The 19,082-nt window shown below is 40.5% G+C and overlaps 1 protein-coding gene across 1 annotated transcript in view; it reads left to right on the top strand.

Moving 5' to 3' along the window:
- The window catches only part of CHRNA3 (cholinergic receptor nicotinic alpha 3 subunit), a 29,073-nt gene that overhangs the window by 3,127 nt on the left and 6,864 nt on the right, over positions 1 to 19,082 (top strand). The window contains exon 4 of the mRNA XM_007951846.2: positions 10,120 to 11,131. Within this exon, the coding sequence (XP_007950037.1) occupies positions 10,120 to 11,131 (1,012 nt within the window). The remainder of the gene's footprint in view (positions 1 to 10,119; positions 11,132 to 19,082) is intronic.

Below are 19,082 nucleotides of genomic sequence, written 5' to 3'. Positions count from 1 at the left end.
ATACCAGGAAAATTCTCTTCCAACAAATCTTCAACAATTTTCTCTGTGGTTTTATTTGTCTCTCCCTGTTCTGGAATTCCAATTACACGTACGTCATTCCTTTTGATGGTATCCCACATGAACCTTAGGCTTTCTTCATTTTGTTTTGATCTTTTTTCTGATTGATCCCTTTCCAAAGAAGTGTTCAGATATTTGCTTTCAATCTCCCTAATTCTATTTTCCATTGTTTCAATTCTGCTCCTTTGCCCATTCAATGTCTTATCTATTTCTGAAAATTTAGTATTAATCTTTTGGATTTCTGTGTATAGATTTTGTATCATTTCTAATTTTTCATTTATTTTGTCATTTTGTTCTTCTGTTATCTTTCGAAATTGTTCTAGGTTTTTCTCTGTGTTTTCCTTGATCTTTCTCTCCATTTGTTGAAGATACCTAAATATAATTCTTTTTAATTCCTTCTCAGGGAGTTCCAATGTTGTGTCTTCCCCAGGGATGTGTTTTGGTTCTGTATCCTGGGTCCCTTGTTTCTCCTGCTTTATCTTGCTTCTTTGTCTAGACTGTGATGCTCTGTTGTCTTTGTGGCATTGTGACTTTTTTGTGTTTATATTTAATTGGTGATTGTATGTTGGAGTGACTTGCCCACGATTTACATTTTCTTTTGTTTGTATGTTATCTATGCAAGCAGGGTACTGTGCTGTGCTCCTCTATTCACTAGTTGACAGCACTTATACACTCACCACCTGTCTCCATTCCTGTTGTCAGCCTCCCGTATGTCCCTGCCAACCTTGGCAAACAGAGCCTATTCTTAGGTCCCTGGAATCCAAATGAGAATGCTATCACTTTAAAATCCAAAATGGTTGCCACCTGTAAAGATTCAAAATGGCTGCACCCTCATTCACTTTAAATATCTAAAATGGCCACTGCCTGTAAATATTCAAAATGTCTGCACCCTTGGTCAGTTTAAATATCCGAAATGGCCACCACCTGTAAACATTCAAAATGGCTGTGCCCTCGGTCACTTTAAATACCCAAAATGGCTGCACCCTCTGGACAGCAGAAAGTCAACAGCTCAGATTGTCTCTTTCCTTGCCGTTTCCCTTCCTAGTCATATAGGCCACCAGTGCAGCCATCCCTGCAGTCCTTGGTGACCAGGACTAATCTTTAGGTCAATTCTCAGTCCCAACACCACTTGGAAATATTCAGGCTGTCAATCCCATAAGAGTAACTGACAGTCTGCAGCTCTGACCATCTCTGTACTCACTGTCTTTGTTCAGATTTTTCCACTAGTTGGTAGCTAATCCACTTCTATATAGTTCCTTTCAAAGCTCAGGGCTCCAGGATTATCTTCTGTATTTCTGTCAATTGGTTTTTCTTTTCTTTGTTGAAGAGGGTCTGTGTAGGTTGTTTTCCTATTCCTCCATCTTACCAGAAGTCAATTCTGCAGGTATTTGTTGAACATCTATTGTATTCCAGGCACTAGAGATACTGTGGTGAGCAAAACAGATACCTTTCCTATCTCCAGGAGTTTATCACATGGCAGGAAGGGCAGGCATAAATAACAATACCAAAGCATGCCATGACAAAGTAGAGGAAAGGTGTAGAAGGAAAATAGTGTGTGTGTGTTGGGGGGATCTGTCACTCAGGCTCTCTCTAGGATTTGACATTCCCTGTAAGTCAAGTCACAGCTGGGCCCCATAAGGTTACGACCATGGGAAGGCTTCATTCTTTCACTCATTAGTTGAAACAACCCTTGAACCTTGGCTGACACTGCACGCAGCTGAGGTAGGGGAAAGGGTTCGGCTGTATTCCCAAGGACCAGTGAGCCCAAGGCCAAGCAAGCTACAGAGAGCAGTAGCTTCAGGGAGGGAATGACATTTAAAGTGGGTCTTAAAAGTTGTGTAGGATCTGAATGAGTAGAGACTGAGCAGAGGAAAGTGATGCCTGGCAGATGGATAGAGGAAGCAGGAGAATATGTCATGGGAAGCCAAGGAGACCTCATTAACTGGACTGAGGGATGTAAGGCAGGGAGGATTAGGGGACCAGCTCCTGGGGGGTAGGGAGTAGCCTGAGATGCCAGGGGAGGAGGGTGGACCTTGAATGCAGCTTTCGTTACAACGGTGCACCACCAGACAGGGATGAATGTCAGTGGTGCCCTCTGCACCTTCTTCTTTGAAGGAGAATAGAGTGATGGGGGAACATCAGAGTTGGTGCCCAGTCCAACTGACCGACACATTTATCAAGGAGCTTTTTAAAATTCCAAGTGCCTGCATTTTAAAACTTGTTCCTCCCTCTGTTTTCTAAACTTAAAACATATTGTATTATTCAAAATCCATATACCTTTTCCGGGTCCTGCCCCCACAGAAACACTGTTAGTAGTTAGGAGATAGGCCCAGGGATGTGTGTTTCATAAAGCTATCCTGGGGACTGGGGCCAGCCTGCTTTGGCTGATCCAGCTCATCACTGATGTTTTCCAGATGAGGAACGAGGCTCAGGGTAGACAGTGATTTCACTCAGTGAATGCATGGTAGAGCCAGGCCTGAGTGGTCTCAGTATCTCATTGTGGCTTTGGGGCTCCTGTGAGCAGTGTATGCAGGGGGCTGATGCTATGATTGCAGGGACTTCAGCTGGGCATCCACAGCCATCCTCAAACCTTTTCTCCCCAATCCCAGCAGCCTGGAAAGATCCTACTGTCAGACACTTCCCCCTCTGTATAAGTGTCCCTCTAAGCTGCCCCCTATTGGGAAAAGCCTTGGAGCCTTGGGGAAAGAATTGATGGCCCCACTGGTAGGTCAAGCAGGATTCCCAATGCAGAGTGGGGCAAGGTTTCTGGACCCTGGATTCCAAGCCACTCTGGGTGGCTGCATCCAAGTTGTACTTGGGAAGAATGAATCTAGAGGGAAGTATATGGTTCCTCCATGCCAGTGAAGCTTCTCATAGCCCGGTCCCTCCCCAAGGACTATGTAGAGTCTTCCTTGAGTCTACCAGCTTCAGGAAGCCTCTCTTTTCTCTCTTCCTCCAACAGTCTGATGCTGCCCACTGTGATACCTCCAAAACCTGTCTCTCCTTCCTGTTGTTGTTGTTAAGTGCCGTCGAGTCGTTTCCAACTCATAGCGATCCCATGCACAGCAGAACGAAACACTGCCCGATCCCGCACCAGCCCCACAATCCCTGCTATATTTGAGCCCATCATCGCAGCCACTGTATCAATCTATCTCCTTGAAGGCCTCCCCTTCTTTCGTCGACCCTCCACTCTACCAAGCATGACATCCTTCTCCAGGGAATGGTCCCTTCTTACAACATGACCAAAATAGGTGAGACGAAGTCTGGCCATTCTTGCTTCCAAGGAGCATTCTGGCTGCACTTCCTCCAGGGCAGATCTGTTAGTTCTTTTAGCAGTCCACGGTACTTTCAGCATTCTTCGCCAGCACCACAACTCAAAAGCATCAACTCTTCTTTGATCTTCCTTATTCATTGTCCAGCTCTCTCTCTCCTTCCTACTCACACACAAAGCTGACACTTTCCACAGTTAAGCTTTTTTGTTATACAAACAAATTTTAATTGATATTTTACATTATGTACAATTTTATTCTCTGGGAATTGAAGAATATAATTTCGTACCTATACTTTGTCTCTAAACCAAACCCAGTTGCTGTTGAGTCAGTTCTGACTCAGGTGTGTGTCAGAGTAGAAAAGTGCTGCATAGGATTTTCAATGGCAGATTTTTCAAATGTATGTCACCAGGGCTTTCTTCCAAGGCACCTCTGGGTGGACTCAAACTTCCATCCCTTTGGTTAGCAGCCGAGCATGTTAACCATTCGCACCGCCTCTGGAGTATTTTAATTACTAAATCGTTTCCAGCAGAACACATCACATAGAATTAATTTAATCTGTCTTTAATAAATAAAGGTATTTAGTGTTTTATGCATTATTAGTAGAAACTAATATGTTTTACTATTAGTATTAGTACCATTAGTTTTATTATTAGTATTAGGACTGGAGAAGCTCTGTATTTTTGCTGGTTCCTGGCAGAAACAAAAGAAGGTCTTTCACCACTCACTTCAAAGCTAGTCTGTTTTATATACTCTTTCCCCAAGGTAATACAGCATTTGTAAATGAAGTTTCTTCCATGCAATTTGTGTTTGCAGATTGGTTCATAAAGAAGTGGGGCACCAAAGAAACTCAACTAGTTTACAGAATCTTCATTTCACTGTGAGCCATCGTGGAAATCTCCGTCTAAAGGCTCTAAAGGAGCTGGAAAGACGGTAGAGCATTTTTTGCTATGCTAGAATTAAGAAAATGGGCAAAAATTTGTATCTTCTATTTTGAGTTTTATAGTTGTTTTCTCACTGGCAATCTTGGGTGAACAGCTGGAGTATTTTAGGATGTTATTTTAACAACAACGAGAGCCATAATGAAATCCTTCAAATTGGAGTGGAGAGGAGCAAATAGCATAAGGAATTTCCTTGAAATCTGAGGCTGAAAATAACATTGAAATAAAAGCATTCTACTCTTCTTTCTGCAAGCAGAACTTAAATTTCTCAGGATTGACCTTCGGTTGAGGGTCTCTCTTCATTTTGAAAACTAGAAATATCTTTTTTCTTCTTATGCCAAAGTTTTTCCTATGATACTGTGTTTCCTGAAGTTTATTTTCTAATTGAATCTGCAGAATGTGCCCATGGACACAATATACCCTAAGTTCTTGCAAGGTCCTAACTGTAGCCTTTATAGATAACACTTTCAGGTCGCTTTGGCTGGATATAAAATCGTATTTTCCTTCCATGAAAATCTTAAAAATGCTTTCTCCTTGTCTTCTGGTAAGGAGCTCTAGTGACATAGAGGGTAAGACATTTGGCTGATAACCAGAAGGTCAGTTCAAATCCACCAGCTACTCCACAGGAGGAAGATGAAGCAATTTACTTCCATAAAGATTTACAGCCTTGGATACCCAGTGGGAGCCCCTATGAATTGGAATCAACTCAGTGGCAGTGGGTTTTGTCTTCTGGTATGAAATACAGTATTGCTGTCAAATTTTGATGCTAGTCTGATTTTATTTTCCTCTTGTAGTGAAAGGGGACACTATTAATAAATGCAAACTAGGACTATCCTGAGCAAACTGGCATGTATTTATAATTGTAAATTGTACTTATTTATAAGTAGATTGTTATTTTTGCTTGGATACTCAGAGGATTTATTTCCTTTGCCTTGAAAGTCTAGTTGCTTTACATGTACCATAATATTATAATAAGCTGCCTTTTATTCCAGAAAAGATTTTTTTTTTTAAATTAAATCTTAGTATTTGTTCTTGTCCATTGCTTTGACTTTTTTTTCTGCAGGAACTCCAGTTTTATATATATTGGAACTTCTTTGCCTATATTCCTCATATATCATTTTTCTTAAATTCTTTTTGTTTCTGTTTGATTTTTTTTTTTCTCTGTTCTGTCTTCTATTGCTATTATTAAGGAGCTCTGGTGGCACAGTGCCTAAGTCATTTGACCGCTAACCAGAGGTTGGTGGTTCAAACTCACTAGCCACTCCATGGAAGAAAGATGAGGCAATCTACTGCCATAAAGATTTACTGCATCAGAAACCAATGGGGGTTACTATGAGTCACAATCAACTTGATGGCAGTTTGGTTTTTTGTTTTGTTTTGGGATTGCTATAATTATTTTTCCATAGTTTTTACTTGTACTTATGTTTATCTCATTTAGTCTTTATTTCTAAGATGATTTCTCCTTTTTCCTAATTCTTCCCTAAGCTCCATCAATATTCTTTACATATTCTCCTGTTGTTTAGCCAAATGTTCTAGTTATCTAGTGCCACTCTGACAAGAATATACCACAAATGGGATGGTCTTAACAAACAGGAGTTTCTTCTTACAATTTGGAGGCTTTAAGTCTAAGTTCAAAGTGCCAGGCTCTAGGGGCTGGGTGAAAGCCCCTTAACCTTAGGGTCCAACTCTGCCTCCTGCTCCCAGCCCACTGGATCTAGAGGCATTTCTTCACTGAGACAGATACTGGCTGCTGAGGCTGAAAAGCCCCAGGATTGACAAGTGAAAAGGCATAGTTTCGATGTTACCAAACCAAACGGCAGGCCATTAACTTAAGTCCATTGTAAGTTCCAAGGTCAGCAGAGCATAGCAGGCTGCTCAACAAAGACATGGCTACATGCAGGGTCCAAGCATGCCATAGGCTAGAGACCATTCCCAAGGCTTCTCCTTAAATACAGAAAGCAGACCACATCCCAAAGGCAGCTACTCAGCTGCTTGTGGTAGATCCCACCGTGGAGTTGATTGCCAGTCTCATCATGGGGGAATAACTACCACCAGCTTCCCAACCACTCAACCAGGCCCAGCCAAGTTGACACACAAATGTAACTACCACACCAAATTATATATAACTTTTCTGATTTATTCTACGTTTTCATAGTTTCTATAGTTTTGTTTTTTAATTGTGATTTGGGTGAAAGTTTACAGAGCAAATTCGTTTTCCATTCAACAGTTCATACACATTTTGTTTCATGTCATTGATTGCAGTCCCCATAATGTAACAGCTCTCTTCTCACTTCCTCCCTGTGGTTACCTTCTCCCTATATCCTTCTTTCCTACGCATTCCTGCCCTCTGAGCTATCTCCCTGTGCAAATGCTACCCTTCTGATCTCCAATGGTTGATTGTTCTAAGGAGTGTACCTACCTGGTGTAAATGTTTTCTATGTTTTTTTAATATCTTAATTTATAATATCAGATTATAGCTTTTGTCTGCTTTGTGGTTAGATTTTTTTTTTTTTTTTTTCTGATACGCCTTTATCTGCTGATGTTATTCAGTTACTCATTTATATACTTTTCTTATGGTATGTTTATATGGAATTCAATCCAGTTTTTTTCTGTTACTCTTATTTAAGCAGATGGCCTTTTCTGTACTTTTAGAAGCAAACCTATAGGAACTTGGTGTATATAAAGGTAGCTCTCCTTGTTTCACTTGTTCAAGAGTTCCCTCCTTGAATTGTTACCTGGAAGCATTAAAAACCTGGCCTTTGTAGCCACAGTCTGAGAGCTGCCACCTCTGGATGCCTACTTCTCTAGTCTCTGTACCTTCTTTCTCTCTTACCCCCCAGTTTCTTGCCTTGTTCCATTTGGAGTCTATCCCAAGCAGCATTTTCTGTGGGTGGGTCTCTGTCCTTTTGGAAGGGAGTATTTGGTAGTACTTCTGAGGTCGTTGAGAGTCTGACAGGACACTGATTAACTTCTCTGCAGACCCTTAGTACTTTCCTACAGTCTTTTTTGTACTTGCCCACAACTCAGAACCTATGGAGCATCTGTTTCACTGGTTCCTTTCAGATCCACTTGCTGAGCATTCCATGCAGAGCGAGTCCTTTTTGAGGGGTGGCTATTCCTTGGTGATTGCATGCCTGGGGCTCTTGGGACGTGAGAGCTCCCCCTTTTCTTCCTTTGCCTATCTAGTAAGCTAACCCCAGAATGGTCCCATGCAGATCCCGTGCAGGCTGCTGATGTTGGCAGTTTGACCCCACACTCTCATATTTGAGGTTCACAGAACACCTTGTAACCTAACTTTGCTGATCTTGTCAGAAGGCTTCTTTTTCTTTTGCTATCCTAGCTGCCCTGTTTTTCTGAGGGAATTGGAAGAAACTGCATCATCTTTCCCCTACCACTCCCCAACTTTTAGAAGCAAACCTTCTAAGTTCCTGGTGATCTTCCCTTGTATTAAAGTGATACCTCAGCTAACCATTGCTGCCTTCTTCATTTTAATAAAAATCATTTCACATGGTTTGGTAGCACATTGGCTTAGACCCCTCCCACCAAACCAACCTGGTCCCTTGCTATCAGCTATGTCTTGGGCTCCCTTTGGGGGTAGGATCTTAATTTATCTCAAGATCATCTATTCATTCGCCCAACAAGTATTTACTGATGTTTCTAGCTGGCTCTTCATTTTCTCTCTGTGCTGGCAGAGGTATGGCTGTTAGCACTGCCTCAGTCAGCAAATGTGCCTGCTGGTCTGGGCAGACAATCCATGAATAGCAGCCACAGTGACCAGGATCCCTACTGATGACCAGGAATGAGCACCAGCAAGTGTCTTAGTTTCCTAGTGCTGCCGTAACAGAAATACTACAAGCAGGTGGCTTCACAGAACACACTTGTTTTCTCACAGTTCTGGAGGCTCTCTCCCACAAATTGGGATCTGTGGAAGCTTTCTATTTCACTGGTTACTTTCAGATTTATTTACTATGAGGGTTCAATACAGAATGGGGTCCTCTTTTTACAGTGTATTTCTTTTGATACCATGTCTGGGTCTTAAGAATCAGAGCGCCTCTTTCTCTTCCCTTAGTTACCGAGCCGTTCAAGTCCTCAGCCATGTTTATTTCTTCCTTGCCAAGCCCCAGATATTCCTTGGTTCCTTGGCTTATAGATGATCCTTATATGGCATCTGTCATCGCCATGTGTGTGTCTTTGTCTATCCTCTCTCACTCCTTTTTAATTTTTTTTTTTTACTAGTCTGTTCTTTTTATAATTCTGATATGATTAGGTTTAGCATCCATCCTAACTGGTATGACCTCAACTGATTGATTACATTAGACTGCATTAAGGAAGCACATGTATTACATGTAGAACTCTTTCTCATGACATTGACTACAATTTACCCTAATGCAATAGCTCCCCTCCCATTTTCTCCTGATAGTATAGTTACCTCTTGCCTGTGTCCATCCCTCCATGCACTTCTGCCCGAGCTGTCTCCCTATACATAAACCGCCCTTCTTTTCCCCATGATTGTTATGTCCAAGGAGTGTATCTCCCTCAGGTAAACGTTCAACTCATATGCCTGTCTTTTGTTTGGCTGGAAGCCACAGGTGTGTTTTCACATGTTATCAAGTAATGATGTCAACACAGGATATTCCTAAATGTTTAAGTTTTGTATTAAATATATATATATATATGTATGTATTTCCAGCTCTTTAGGTACAAAGAAAAGGGGTATGGTGGTTGTTCTCTTTTGAAGAACATGAATGCCTTCAAATGCAGAACTCTAAGAAATCCAATAGGTATACCAATGCTCACTGCAGCACTATTCACAAAAGAAGGAGATAGCCTAAATGCTCATCAACAGATGAGAACAAGGAGAAGAATCAAGAGGAGAAAGTTAGGGAAACAGAAGGTGAAATAACCTATTATACTGAATTTGAAAGATGGAATCAGAAAACCTGGTTAGTCATTCTAAGACAGTGCTGAGAGAAATGAGGAGTGTGATGAATAGTCAGGATTCAAGGATAGGGTTTGGTAATAAATCTCATTTACCAAGATTCAATTTAAGGATTTTTTTTTTTTTTTCTGACTGTAATCTTTACAGAGCAAATAACCAGAGATGGGTTTGAATCACTAACCTTTTGCTTAATAGCCCAGTGCTTTAGCCATTGTACCACCAGGGCTCCTCCCAAGGTTCAACTTAATGGATGTGAGCTCTAGTGACATAGTAGGTAAGACATTTTGGTTGTTAACCAGAAGGTCAGTGGCCCAACCCACCAGCTGCTCCTTGGAAGGAAGATGAGGCAGTCTACTTCCATAAAGATTTACAGCTTTAGAAACCCACTCGGGATTGCTATGAGTCAGAAGTGACTCAGTGGCAGTGGGTGGATTCCCATAGGTGGTCTCTGCAATCCCTTCCCTCTCACAATTTGATTTCATACACGTATGCTTACACACATTGGGCACCCAGTGCAAACAAAACTGACTTGCTATTTCTTTAATTAAGGGGGAGGGGAATGCCCTTCTTGTGTTTGGGAGTGTCTCAATAAATATCAAGTTGAGAGTTGTACTACTGAGAAATGAACTAGTGAGTCTCCCAGAGGGTGATGAGTATGTCAGGTAATATACATCAGATTGTTGGCATTGGGTAGGTCTGTCTGTTTCAACTCTGCCAGCTCAGCAGCCCATTCTCCTTTCTGAGCCTCAGTATCCCCATCAGTTAAATGGGGTAGTGAGCTAGATGGCCTTTTGCAACTTTTAGCTCTCATATTCCATAATTTTACTAATAGTTACTTGTCATCTACCCAGTGATGGAGGTATGAGAAGTTGGACTGAATAACACTGTGGTGCCCTGCCTCTTGTCTTTGCAGTGCTGTTGGGGATTTCCAGGTGGATGACAAAACCAAAGCCTTACTCAAGTACACAGGAGAAGTGACTTGGATACCTCCAGCCATTTTTAAAAGCTCATGCAAAATTGATGTGACCTACTTTCCCTTTGATTACCAAAACTGCACCATGAAATTTGGTTCCTGGTCCTATGACAAAGCAAAAATCGACCTGGTCCTGATTGGCTCCTCCATGAACCTTAAAGACTATTGGGAGAGTGGCGAGTGGGCCATCATCAAAGCCCCTGGCTACAAACATGACATCAAGTACAACTGCTGTGAAGAGATCTACCCAGACATCACATACTCTCTGTACATCCGGCGCCTGCCCCTGTTCTACACCATCAACCTCATCATCCCCTGCCTGCTCATCTCCTTCCTGACCGTGCTCGTCTTCTACCTGCCCTCTGACTGTGGGGAGAAGGTGACACTCTGCATCTCAGTTCTGCTCTCCTTGACCGTGTTTCTCCTAGTGATCACTGAGACAATCCCATCCACCTCTCTGGTCATTCCCCTGATTGGCGAGTACCTCCTGTTCACCATGATTTTTGTAACCTTGTCCATCGTCATCACCGTCTTTGTACTCAACGTGCACTACAGAACCCCAACCACACACACGATGCCCATGTGGGTGAAGACCATATTCTTGAACTTGCTTCCTAGGATAATGTTCATGACCAGGCCAGCGGGCAACGAGGGTAGTACTCAGAAACCAAGACCCTTCTACAGCGCTGAACTGTCAAATATGAATTGCTTCAGCCGCATAGAATCCAAAGGCTGTAAGGAAGGCTATCCCTGCCAGGATGGGATGTGTGGTTTCTGCCAGCACCGCAGGATAAAAATCTCAAATTTCAGTGCCAACCTCACGAGAAGTTCCAGCTCTGAGTCTGTTGACGCTGTGCTCTCCCTCTCTGCTTTGTCGCCAGAAATCAGAGAAGCTATTGAAAGTGTCAAATATATTGCTGAAAATATGAAAGCACAAAATGAAGCCAAAGAGGTAAGGGTATCTTTATTATTACATCATTAAACAAATATCTGTTGGTTCCTTGTGGGGCAAGGCATAGGGTGGGAGTTAGGGAATTAGGCTCTGAACTCAGTGGCTTATTTTCAGACCAGTTCCTCCAATTACCAGTTGTATATCCTTAAATATGTTACCTCCCCTCTTTCAGCCTGTTTTCTCATCTGTAAAATGAGATAATGAAGTTCATGAGTACATGGTGCCCTGAAGTTAGCCACTGGGCTGGCAGCAGTCTGGGCCACTAGAACTAATGCCAAGAAGATGAATTAGGAGGCTGGAAAAAGGCATGAGGCTAGATTTTCTCCAATCAGTATTGATCAGCTGAACTGATCTTTTTTTTTTTTATTTCTACTTTTTTCTTTTTCTATTAAGGTATAATTTACAGAGTAAATTGTAAACTTTAATTAATGTTTGTTTACATTCTATGTACACCCATGTAACTATCATCCATCTAAAGATATGGAACAATTTCAGGGCCCCAGAAAGTTCTCTCGTGTTCCTTCTCAATGTCTCTCACCCTCCTTGATAACTACTATCCTATCTTCTTTCACACTGATTAATTTCTCCTGTTGTTGAGTTTCATGTAAGTAGAATCTCATAGCATAAATTTGTTCATGTCTGACTTCTTTCATTTAACACTGTTTTTGAGGTTTCTCCTTATGATTGCTATTTCTTTTTTATTGGTGTGGAATATCCCACAGCATGCCTATACCATCATCTATTTATTCTATAATTGTTGGATATTTACTTATTTCCAGTTTTGGGCTGTTATGAATAAGGTTGCTATAAACATTCTTATATATTTTTTCAGCAATATACTTGAACATGTGCACTCATTTCTCTTGGATATATTCCTAGGAGCAGAATTGCTAGATCACTGGATAGATGTCTTTTTAATTTTAGTAGATACTGAACGTTTTCCAAAGTGCTGGAACCAACTGACACTCCCATCAGCAGTGTTTGAGAGTTCCAGTTACTCCACATCCTCAACAACATGTACTGTGTATCTAAGTGTTTTAATTTGCATTTTCCTACTGAATAATGATGTTGAACCTTTTCTCATATGGTTATTGGCTACATTATCTCTTCTTCTGTGAATTCATATTCTTTGGCCCATTTTTTTAATTGGGTGAACTTATTTCTGTTTTTCTCCAAAAATCTTATGCTAGAACTAATGGTAAGTGCTAAGATAGGAAAGTTTGTTTACACTGATATTATATGTCTGGTTTCTACATGATTCTCTGTTTAACCTCAAGGTTACCAGAACACATCTGCAAATGTTGTAAGAAGCTATGCTCTAAAATTAATTGACTGTGCCTTAAGTTGCTTATTAGTGAAAAACTGATTAGCAAGATAATTGCAGCTTCTGATGCACTGTAGGTAATTAATTTTGGTAGCAAATGTCTCCAGCCTCTTCCATGCAATTATGAATGGCATACAGAAGTATGGAGGCAGAGGAGGCAGCAACAACAGCTCTCATCTCTCCATTCCCACCCATCTGAGCAACTGTGACCAACATGTCTCATGACAGTTAACAATGCAAAAGCTCCAGCTAATCCCAGTAATTTTGCCCAAAAAAATCAAGTACTCATTTAAATTCAGTTGAATGAGTTTTGGGACATTAAGTAAACTAAACAAACAGTGGAAATATCTTTCACTTGCCTAACACATAACTTGTACAGATATTGTCTAATCTTTCATTACATACTTTTAAAATAATGATGTCTTTTAAATTAGCAACAATTTTACTAAAGATGGAGATCTAAATGCCTATGCTCTAGCCTTTGTCAGGCTATTACAAATTCCTTTTACTCAAAAAATTATTTATTAGGTACAGTAACAGTTTCAGGAGGATCTAAGACATGTTGTAGAGAGAGACATTACAATATTTTTTATTAAAAGAGAGACAGACTTCCAGACCCACACATGTATGGTGACAAGAGTACTAAGTCCATTTGATAGGCAAAAATCTCTTCAATAAATGGTCCTGGGAAAACTGGATTTCCACAGGCAGAAAAATTAAACAGGGTCTATGCTTCACACTATACACAAAAACAAATTAAAAATGTATTAAGGACCTAAATGTATACACTAAAACCATAAAATTCTTAGAAGAAAAGCAGGGACAATGCTTTCAGACCTAGCTTTCAACAATGGATTACCTAATATAATAACAAAAGCACAAACAGCAAAATAAATAAATAAATAAATGGGATCTCACAAAAATGAAAAACTTTTGTTAATCAAAAGTTACCAAAAAAGTGAAAAGATAAGCTATAGACTGGGATAATACTTAGGAAACCATATATCCTAAAAAAAATATAATAACACAATATATATAAAACTTCAACAACTTAACACTAAAAAGACAAAAAGACCCAATCAGAAAATGGGCAAAGGACTTGAATAGAAATTGCACCTAAGAAGACATTCGAATGGCTACCAAACACATGAAAAGATGCTCAATGTCATTAGTCAACACCTGTTCCTGGTGGGAATGCAAAATGTTACAGGCATTGTGGAAACAGTGTGATGGTTCTTCAAAAAAACTAAAAATAGAACTCTCTGACCAAAAAAAAAAAAAAAAAAAACCCAAAACCAAGCCCACTGCCAGTGAGTCAATTCCAACTCATTAGGACCCTACAGGACAGAGTAGAACTGCCCCACAGGGTTTCCAAGGCTGTAAATTTTTACAAAAGCAGACTGCCACATATTTCTCCTGCGGAGCAGCTTGTTGTTGTTGTTGTTGTTATGTGCCGTCAAGTTGGACCTGACTCATAGTGACCCCCCCTGGAGTTTCTGAGGGGGTATCACTACGGAAGTAGATAGCCCAACCTTCCTTCTGAGGAGTGGCTGGTGGGTTTGAACCGCCAGCCTTCTGGTTAGCAGTCAAGTGCCTTAGGCACTACGCTACCAGAGCTCCTATACAACCCAGCAATTCCACTCCTACATATATACCCAAACGACTTGAAAGCAGAGACTCAAGAGATTAAGAGACTTACCCCAATATTCATTGCAGCACTATTCACAATAGCCAAAAGGTGGAAACAATGTAAATGCCCATCAACAGATGAATGGATAATACACACATATATGGCACATACATACAGTGGACTACTACTCAACCAGTAGGAGAAATGAAGTCTTGACAGATGGAGCTTGAAGACATTATGATGAGTGAAAAAACTCAGTCACAAAAGGACACTTATATAAAAAGACAAGAAAAGGCAAATGTATAGACACCAGAGGTGGGAGAGAAGGAGAAAAGGAATGTTAACAGTGATGGAAAAATTACATTGATTAAGGGTAGGGTTGCCCAACTGAGTAACTGGCCTAATAGCATGTTTATTACCTCCATCTGTCTCCTTGTTCATTGTGTAGTGTCTGGGGTCTTAAAAGCTTACAAGCAGCCATCCAAGGCACAATTGCTCTTTTTTCACCTGGTGCCACAGAGGTAGGAGAGTCAGGAATAAAAGGAAGATATGGAATGTGTAGCTAATTGCCTCCATGAACCACTGCCTCTTTCACCATGAGACCAGAAGAACTAGATGGTCCTGGCTACCGTTACTGAACATTTTGTATAAAATGTTTTCTATAAAAGAATTCTGATCAAAAGAGGGAGAAATGCAGAACAGAATGTCAAATTTTCATGGACTCTCGATTTTCTGGAGCCATGGAGGGTGGATGAACACCTGAAACTATTGCCCTGAGGTCATCTTTAAACCTTAAATCAAAAATACCCTGTGACATAATCTTAAAACTGGACAATAGTTTAGGAAAAAAAAAAAAAAAACTGCCTTGAGCATTATGCTCTTTTAAGAACTATCTATATGGGATCAAATTGACAATATGTAATTTGAAAGATTCGATAGGAAACTTAGGGGACAGTGACTTTATGGTAATGAGGGAGGAACAACTCAGAAAAGGAGGGTGAGAATGGATGCACAATTAATAGAATGTAATCAATGTCACTGAATTGTGCATGTGGAAACTGATGAATTAGTGTATGTTTTACTGTGTATATTCTCAACAACAACAAAATAAATAAAATTTAGAAGGAAAAAGAGAGAGAGAGAGAGAGCATGCTAGGCAGGTAAATTAATGAAATACCTTGACTATAGCAATAGGGAGTAGTGGGGTCTGTGGCAAACTAGTGGCACATGGTCCATCTCAAGGGACAGCCTCTGCTCACCTTTGGCCATTTGATATCACATGGGACTGTGAACCCATTTTTACTAGGTCCTCCAATTTTTCCAGAGAAAGCAGAAATCTGGCCTGAAAGCCACTGGATTGCAACCTATATATAAAAGGATGGCAAGACTTAGAATAAAGGTGCCTAGTCATTGCTCTGAGGGGAGAGTTGAACTGGCAAAAGATTCCTTCTGTCTCTTTTATTGTGTGACTCACACACTGTCATTTACATAATTTTCCCAAGATATTTTAATTTCCTAAATCTCTGGCTCCAGCTTGGCTGGTTTTAACTGTCTTTGACACCTCTGGAGCTCTGGGAGCATAGTGGATAATGCATTTGGCTGCTAACCGGAAGGTCAGTGATTCAAACCCAACAGCTGCTCTGGGTAAGACGATGGAGCAATCTACTACCATAAAGATTTACAGCCTTGGAAACCCAATGGGGGTCAGGTCGACTTGACAGCAGTGACTTGGCTGTTTTTGGTTTGACACCTCTGAGGTTAGACTGAAGCCTAGGCTCGAGTTTTCCCAGAGCCATCTCCTGAGGGTTCTGAGAGCCTGTGAATGACTGTCCCTGGATACAGAAATGTATCACAGCAATGTCCCTGGGGCAGAAATGCATCACAGCATCCAGCCCACCTTGGCTATTTTTCCCACTTCCTCACACTTGGGCTTATTAGTAAGTAATTTAATAATAATACTCTAAATTTAGATTTAGGGCTAGGGATTAGTTTCCAAATTAGGAAAACTGTGGCTCATTGGAAATGCTCTTTGTTGGGGATAGTTTTGATGGCTGATCATTCTAAGGATGGTTCCACTGTGCTCTAGGTCTTAGATGCGTCCACAAATCTTACTTGGTTGACTGATAACATCCATTTACCTATCTTAATTTTTATTTGTTGGAGTTTTAGATTTATAAAAAAAACTGCACAGGAAGTACAGCGTTCTCATATACTACTTTCTCCCCACTGCACACAGTTTCCCGTTATTAATATCTTGCATTAGTGTAGCACATTTGTTACAACTGATAAACCAGCACTGATACATAATTATCAACTAAAGCCCATAGTTTACATTAGGGCACACTCTTCCTACTGAACAGTTCTGTATGTTTTGAAAACTGCATGTCATGTGTCTACCAATATAGTATTATAGTTTTAATTTTTTTTATTTGTTGTCATCAGAGCTTGTCTTTTAATCAACGACTTATTACTTGACATTTGTTGTAATTACTGTTTTAACTTTCTGCCATCTTATCTCATGTTTTCCATTTACTATAATTTTTCTTTTTGTCTCATTTCTTGCTGTCCATTGGAAAATGTCACCTTTTTCCTGCTGGGTGAAAGTCACGTGTTTTTAGTCTTTCAGTAGTTAATCCTAATTCATTCAAGCCCATTCTCAAATTCTCTTTTCTATCAGTCTCTTATACCTCTATACCTTGTACCCTACCCATTGTCCTTCCCCCTAGTCTTCCCCACCATATTGACTACACTGGGTTTTACTCGAGTTTTAGTTCTGGAATTTTATAAACACGTGTTGAACTTTCTGTCATTCTTTTTTTATTTTTAGTCTACAATCACCTTTCCTAAATCATTTACTCTTCACATATATCATATGGTGTCTCTTGAATTCATTTCCCTTATCAGCATACCTTCTAAAAGCATTTGCTAGCTTAAAAATTTATCGTGCCTCACTTTTAGAGTTTAACTGGATGCAAAGTTCTGGAGTTGAAGTCCTTTTCCTAAAATATTTAATTATTACTCCATGGGCTTTTTGTCTCAGTGCCTCTTTTGAGAAGTTTTAAGTTAATCTGAGTAGTATCCCTTTGTGAATAACCTAGTCTGTCTTTCTAGAAGTGATAAGAATTTTGTATTTGTAGAGAAAGTAATGACATCAAACACAGTGTTCTAGGTGTAGTTCCTTCCTAATCTATTTGGTATTCTTATAAGCCATTTTATTGTTTTCATCTCTCATTCTGGGAAATTCAAGGTCGTTATTTCTGTAAAGATTTTGTCCCAACTGCTTTTCTCTTTCCCAGAGCACCTGCTGTACAGATCTGCTTCTAGCTTCTGGATCTCTTGGTTTTCCTTATCCAGTTCCCACCTCTTCTCCCTCTCTGCTGCCCCTGGGAGAGCCCCCAATTTATCTCCCACCTCACTGCTCTTTCTTGGCTGTTATCTGCCCTGCTAGTTATCCCACTTATTGAGTACTTTATTTTTCACACCCATATTTCCACTTGGTTCTTCTGTAAAACTGCTTACTGTATTTTTTTTCTAATATTCTCTTCTCTCAGAGGATATTGTTTATTGATCTACGTGTTCCATGAATTCTTTGAAATGGCCACGTTTGTGTATTTTGTGCCTATATGGTTCAAATGGTTAATTGCTGGACTACTAACCCAAAGGTTGGTGGTTCAAACCCACTCAGAGGTGCCTTGGAAGTAAGGCCTGGCAATCTATTTCCAAAAGGTCACAGACTTGAAAACTCTATGGAGCATGTTCTACTGTGCTCATATAAGGTTTCTATAAATCAGAAGAGACTTATTAACAACAACCACCTCACTTTTTCCTGGGAGTGTCAGCCATCCTTGCTTAGTTGTGTTCAGGAGAGGGACTAAAGGCCAGGCCTCACATTTTGTCACATGTGAAGGCCAAGGGCAGAGGTTCATAGTGTCATGTTTCAAGGGTTCTTCCTCCCCTCCAGGTGAACTTGACCCTCCAGAGGCTTCTCTCCCTCCCTCCTGAAATAGGTCTCTTCTTAGCCTCTTTCCTTTGGCAGAAGTTGCTCTGTTGTTCATGTAGGGAGGGGAGGAGGGAAGACTCAGGCTCCAGTTAGTCAATGGGTATCTATTCTCTGTTCTTCATCTCAACTGGGCTCTTCTTTACTCAGAAGTGATCCCTTGAACTCATCTCTGGGCTAGGAGTGGGTAGGTAGAGAAGGGACAAAGAGGCAAGAAGAAAAGTATACAACTCCAAAACTCTCCTCAGCCTTTCCCTCCTATCCAGACCCTCCTGATGGGGCTCTCACCCCTAGCCCCCATGTGCACACTTCATCTACACATTCACCAGGCCACACCTTCCCAGGTTTCCCAGGCTTCAAAGCTCATTCTCCTCCTGTTTTTGTGGTGTCTTCAGGGTTGGGCTGGAAGAGGAAGCCAGTAACTTGGTCTAGCTTGCCATTTTGCCAACATTGATCTATCTACATACTACTTATCATTAGTTCCCAAGTTTTCAGAGAATGGCCAGTACCATTGTGTTTTAAAAAGGCTTTAAGAGTTAGATACAAAATTCACTTTCACCTAGCTGTTTTGCATATTCATATTCCTGTGTTAGACCTAGTCTCATCTTTCTTCACTAGGCTAAACCATGTGAATTGCTGTCAGAGGGAGATTTATGCTTGGATGAGAGTTATATTTTTTTAATCAGCATTAACATTATAGTTACTATTTGTTAAGGACTCTGGGCCAGGGACATTATTTTGTTGAATCATCACAATGACCCTATGAGGTATGTACTGTTCTTATCCTCATTTTATAGATGAGGAAATTGAGGCTCTGAGAGGTCATGCAGTTTACCCAGATTTTCATAACCTGGGGGCAGAGCTGGGGTTACAAGAAAAAAATTTATATCCAAGTCTCTGATTTTTTTTTTTTTTATTAGGATTTGGGTGAAGATTTACAGAGTAAATTCACTTTTCATACAGCAGTTCACATATACTTTGTCTCATGTCATTGACCAAA

The sequence above is a fragment of the Orycteropus afer genome, unplaced genomic scaffold (assembly GCF_000298275.1).
Source record: "Orycteropus afer afer isolate SDZICR_OR568_19922 unplaced genomic scaffold, OryAfe1.0 scaffold00313, whole genome shotgun sequence".
Taxonomy (NCBI): domain Eukaryota; kingdom Metazoa; phylum Chordata; class Mammalia; order Tubulidentata; family Orycteropodidae; genus Orycteropus; species Orycteropus afer.
The sequence above is the reverse complement of the archived record's forward strand: the minus strand, read 5'-3'. Positions and strand labels throughout refer to the sequence as shown.